Here is a 5,878-nt window from a genome sequence, read left to right on the forward strand (position 1 = left end):
TTCGTCCATGTTAACAGCACCTGTGGGATCATCAAGCGCACTGGGGATGTGGTGTTTCTTGAAAGAGTACTCCACCACTGTCTTCTGCTTAATGTCAGCAGAAAGTTCTGAGCAAAACAATGTCTGATGCCTTAAAGATAACCCTGCTCAGCACATGAACCGGTCACACCAGCCTCTCATCGCTTCGATTTTGTTTCGTCTATTCCCAGGGTTTTGGCGATTTCCCCTGCCTTCGATCGCATTGCTTGGCGTGTGACGGGCGATGCTTTCGCACACATCTCACTAACAAAATGTAGTACAGCTTCATCCACCTGTGGGTATCTTCCTTTCTTAGGCCCCCTTAAGCATTTTGTTGTTGCTTTACACGAAAATATGGAATGGCAGTCACTCCTCCAGCACCGGATATCTGCTTCCCTAACCCCAAACGTTCGCCCCACTGCTCTGTTTCCATGTTTTCCCTTGTACACAATCAGTGTTCGTTTCAATGCTGAATCATAGTGCAATCTTTTTGAAGACGTCTTTAAATGCCAATTACACCTGACGCGTTTGGTACCAACAATATAGTGATGATGCTGCGACAAGCCATTAATAAGTTCCCACCCGCACAGGCTGGGATAATTACATCATGACCCTCTCCTGGTTCACAGTAATCATGAGACACATCCCAATTTCAGACAAGGTAAAATGTGAAAACAAAAACAAAAATACAACATACATTACAGAATTAATAAAACACGGTTTTTCAAGCCTGTCGTGTTTACCAGATCCACACCAGTGCAAGAAAATAAGCCCAGGAGCCAGAGTTAAGTATGTAAATAGAAAGCTAGTGGAGCAAAAGATTATCTTTAAGATGAAATCTGCAGTGGTCTGATTTGGTTTTAATTCCCTTTATTTTCATATGGCTTACATATAAATCTTTTTCTTTTAACTGGACTTAACATCCAAGTAAAAATGTACTTCGATCTTTTACCGAACTGCAAAGCCAGGTCATTAAAGACAGAGGCTCCCCACTGCCTTCAGTCGTTCACTAGTATGGGACTAGGTTTAGAGTCAGTGGCCTTCATCAGCAGGTGCCCTCCTTTGCTGAGAAGATCTGATCCCGTGTGAAGATGACGAAGTGTCTTCTTCAGTCTCAGAGCCTGAGGGCTCATGATCTCCCTCCTGAGCTCCGGTGTCTCCCACCAATTCCTGCAGAAACTTGAATTTCGATAAAAAAAGATGCCATACAAAATACCAACCGCACACCGTCAGCAGCGGTACGATCAGCAGCGTGGCCACAAACACCAGCAGGATCAGCCCAACGTTGTGCCACATCTTGGGGGGAGGAGGACGGTCGGCATGGGGGGAGGGGTGACCTGAGCGCCAGGGGGTGGGGAGCGCCCTGGTCTGAGTTTCTAAAATGAATTATCACTAAACTTGTCTTGCCGTTGTTGCAAGATCAGAACCAAAGTTTGATGTATAATACATATTTAATACAATTTCTGTGTTTTCCATGTCTACACATATCTGTGCAGACATTATTCTGTGGGTATAATTACGCAGGTTGCATAAACTATCAGCTTGTGATACTTAATCTAATCCAGGTAAAAATGATAATTCTAATTTTGTGAGCTCCAAATCAGGAAGGTTTTATGGTAGTGGCGGCAGCTGATTTTTGCCATGGTTCTGTCCATTTTCTGGGGTCTCTTCTAGATTCTGGTCCTGCTCAAAGCGCGAACCGTGTATCAGCAGCATCAGCCCTTTGAACTTGTTGGAACCTGATTCGATAGATCTGGGGTAGGGCCTGAGGTTTGGTACTTCTTACAAACTCTCAGGCCATGTCATCACTACCAGTCTGTGGACCACACTTTGAGAAGGGAGGTTCCTCTAGACCATTTGCCTTTTTAAAACTCCATTCCTTCTCTTAGGGGTTTTCTGTGTTTTCATCTGAAAAACAGTGGGATACGGGGATTTCACAATGCTCCCAATCAGAAAAAAACTGAATATAGCAGCTTTGGCTGAGTCGGTCGAGCATGGAATTTTTCTTTTTTTAAGATTTTATTTATTTATTTGAGAGAGAGAGAGAACACGGGAGGGGGTGGTGGGGTACAGAGGGGGAGGGAGAGGGTGGAGGAGAGACTCTCAAGCAGACTCTGCCCTGAGGAGAACCCCTCACAGGGCTCCAGATCTCACTACCCTGAGATCACAACCTGAGTGGAAACCAAGAGTCCCATGCTTAACCGACTGAGCCACCCAGGCGCCCCGAGCATGCAACTCTTGATCTTGGGGTCATGAGCTCAAGCCCCACCTTAGGGATAGAGATTACTTAATAACGTTTATATATATATGTGTGTGTATATATATACACATATGTGTATGTATACAACTTAACTTACTATATATATATGAAAACTTCATATATATTCATATATATATACACATATATATAGTATTTTAATATTCTTAAGTCAAGTCCTTCATGAATGACAACTCTCATTTAGGGAAAAAGGGGAAAAAAAAAAGTTTCAGTGAGCTGTGACAGGCCACCAGTGACACCTTGTGGCCAGTTCTTATAATTACAATAGCATTTCTGGGTCCCTTTCAAATGTAAAATTAGAAAAACTGACATTTTTGTTTTCATTGCAATAGTCTGTTTTAATCCTATTTAACTTTTTAACTTTTCATTTTGAAATGATTATAGATTCACAGATTTCTTTTTTTTTTAAGATTTTATTTATTTATTTATTTGAGAGAGAGAGAGCACATGAGAGGGGGAAGGTCAGAGGGAGAAGCAGACTCCCTGCTGAGCAGGGAGCCCGACGTGGGACTCGATCCCGGGACTCCAGGATCATGACCTGAGCTGAAGGCATCGCTTAACCAACTGAGCCACCCAGGCACCCTCACAGGAGATTTCTAAGAAATGTATGGGGAAATCCCGTGTACCCTTCTCCCAGTTTCTCCCAATGTTAAAATACTATATTCTCAAAAGCAAGAAATTGATATTGTTCAGATTTCACCAGTTACAGGTGACAATAGCATTTTGACATGTCAAGGGAGCCACAACAGACCTATAAGATTCTTTTATTCTGGTGGTTAAGTAATACTAAATTCAATATGAACTGGAAATTCTTGAGAGTTGTAATAAAGTAAAATGAATTCCATATGCTACAACCCACAATTTTATTGAGTCAAATGTTGCAAGAAGTATGATATAGTAAAATAAGTACTGAACTGAGAACAAGAAAGTTCGGGTTCAGTCCTTGGATTCCACATGGCTGAATGCCTTTGGGCAGATTTTATCGTCTCACTGGGCTTTATTTCCTTCATCTGTAAGATGGGAGAATTGAACTAGTTGATTCTAAGATTTATTCAAAGCCAAGGATTCAAAATATATTCCTCGGTCTTTCAATCAACAATTATTTGAATATCTATTATCGGCTTGGTGCTGAGACACATCGACACATTTTTCTTCAAGGAGCTTGTAGTCTAGGACGGGGAGACAGATCTGTAAGTGAAGATGTCCAGTGTGCCGATGGGTCTGGACCCATGCTGTCTGGTACAAAGGCCCCTCGCCACATGGGACTATTTAAATTTAAATTAGTTAAAATTACCTAAAATCAAGACTTCTGCTTTGGTCACAATGCAGCGACAGGGGTCAGATAAACCATACTGCATGAGATACCTAAAAGAACAGATAGAATATAGGGGCGCCTGGGTGGCTCGGTCGGTTAAGCATCTGCCTTCGGCTCAGGTCATGATCTCAGTGTCCTGGGATTGGATTCCGCGTGGGGTTCCCTGCCCAGCGGAGAGTCTGCTTCTCCCTCTGCCCCTGACCCCAACTTCTGCTCTCTCTCACAAGCACTCGCTCACTCTCAAGTAAATAAATAAAATCTTTAAGAAATTAATAAATTAAAACAACATTACATCAAAGTTGTAGCTGCCATTATCCCTGCATCAGATGCTGAAGTCAAGATCTATCAGGTATGGTCCCTACTGCCAAGTCTCCTGTAGACTAAAAAGGAAAGCACAGGTGAAAGAATATGAAGCTACGTTTGCTAAGATAAAGGCTTGCCTACCGGGCTCTGCGGGGTGGTAGGCATGCAAGATCGGAGAGACAGGTGACGGAGAAACACTGAATCATAATAAGAGGAGATGTTTGCAAGGCCACAGGAAGGAACCCAAACTCTAGCCGAGCAGAGGGAACCCGCAGCTCTGAGACAAGGTCAAGGGAAATACCCAGGTGTGCAAGGAATGATTAAAGGTAAATGATTAAAGGTAAATGATTAAAGATTTTCAGTGTGCTGGGAAGGTAAACCCTGTGTGGGAAGGTAGACAAGGACCACCCAGAAAGCTGCATGTGAAAGCTCAGAAGACCAGGTTTTATCTTTTGTGGGTGAGAATAACAGGGGAGGAGGTTTAAGCAAAGAGGTGGTGTAATCACGTTCCCCTTACCTTTGCATAAGGTGGAGGATGGGTGTGATGGAACAGAAGAGTATCACGGAGAGAAGAAGCTATTTAAGGGGTACAGGAAGGAGACAGTGATACAGATGGGGGGTTGGCAGGAGAACACATTAAGGAAACAGAATGTCTGGACCCAGTGACTCGATGTGTGAGGAATAAAAAGAAGCTGTTATTGCCAAGAGTAAACCTGTATAGTACCCAGATGTCTGGCTCAGGTGACTCATGGTTGACGGCAGAGAAATTGGGTCACAGAAAGAAAAGCATATTTAGAGGCATGTGATGAAGTTTCAGACGTACTGAGTTGAAGCTCCTGGAGGTTTCTCCAGGTGGCCGGACCTGATGGTAGGCACATGAAAATGTACGGAAAGGGGTCTGGGCAGAACACAGATGGGAATCACCAGTCTATGAGGCATTTGAGTATGAAAGTAGTTGTGATCAACCAGTGTTGAGTGTGTGGGAGAGAAGGGAGCCAAGAGAACCGCCTTGGGTGCCTCCCTGGGAGACCAGGGGCAAGTCACTCAATCTCTGTGTTCCATCATCTGTAAGTGACACTGTTGGGCTCAAGGTCTTCTCCAGCCCTGGAGGACTGTGGTCAATTGCTGCACCCGCTTATCTCCGATGGCTGGGATCTGTGGGTCGTGAGACCAGGGATGGGGGTTATTACTTGTCAGAGCAGATAGCAAGGGCTCAGTAAGTGCTTGTTGAGTAAACAAACGTCAACCTTGACTGGTTGTATATTTGTCTGACATCTAGTCCACTCATGAAATGATACCAGTTCTAAGAGTTTCTTGAAATGTTACATTGTAAAAGGTTATTACTGAAGTCTTAGGTAGTCTAGGTATGTAGTCATAAATGCAAGTAACAGTTGCCTCTTTCCTGTGCTTTATCATATTTCGTTTCCTTTACGTGAAACTTTCATTGCGGTGTTGAATGATGCTCATATCTTCGGGTTAGGGAAACACCCTTCAGGACTTCTCATGAGGTTTGCTTTTTTCTTTCGCATGAAAAAGCTTTCCCTGTAACATTTTACTTATGATTGCGATGAATTGCTGCTGAGTTTTAGTAAATGATTAAAGATTTTCACATCTATGTTTAAATGAAACTGATATATACTGTTAATTTCTGAGCCCTTTTGCGGGGGAGGGACCAGGTATCTGGATTATACTCTCTGTATAAGAACGCTTGGGAAGTTCAAATTAATCGATTGCACGGTGATGTTATCTGAGCAGTGTTATCTGAACATAGTGTTTTCTTTGAAGGTACATCATTAACTGTCTTTTCAGCTTTTCCCAGAGTTATTTATTTCCTTTTTAATTTTCATGAGTCAATTGTGTCATGTAGTCAGGTGCTTGCTGTGGACCCTTCCATTTCATAATACTGGGAATAGTTACTTCTAAGCCGCTGGGCATTTCTAAGATTTGCTAATTCTTCTAGGCTG

The 5,878-nt window shown here is 42.9% G+C and overlaps 1 protein-coding gene across 1 annotated transcript; it reads right to left on the bottom strand.

The window, feature by feature from the left end:
• Positions 1-1,050: 1,050 nt before the first annotated feature.
• On the bottom strand, positions 1,051-1,314 carry LOC123842392 (small integral membrane protein 13-like). The gene has a single exon (XM_045871732.1). It carries the CDS (start codon positions 1,312-1,314, stop codon positions 1,051-1,053), a length of 264 nt encoding a protein of 87 aa, XP_045727688.1.
• Between the last annotated feature and the right edge of the window lie 4,564 nt (positions 1,315-5,878).

This window comes from Mirounga angustirostris, unplaced genomic scaffold (assembly GCF_029215605.1).
Source record: "Mirounga angustirostris isolate CCGP_5_RB_7025 unplaced genomic scaffold, mMirAng1.0.hap1 SCAF_5, whole genome shotgun sequence".
NCBI classification, from domain to species: Eukaryota; Metazoa; Chordata; class Mammalia; order Carnivora; family Phocidae; genus Mirounga; species Mirounga angustirostris.

Coding starts and splice junctions, on each gene's coding strand:
- LOC123842392 (XM_045871732.1), bottom strand. CDS start 1,314: ATGTGGCACAACGTTGGGCTGATCCTGCTGGTGTTTGTGGCCACGCTG.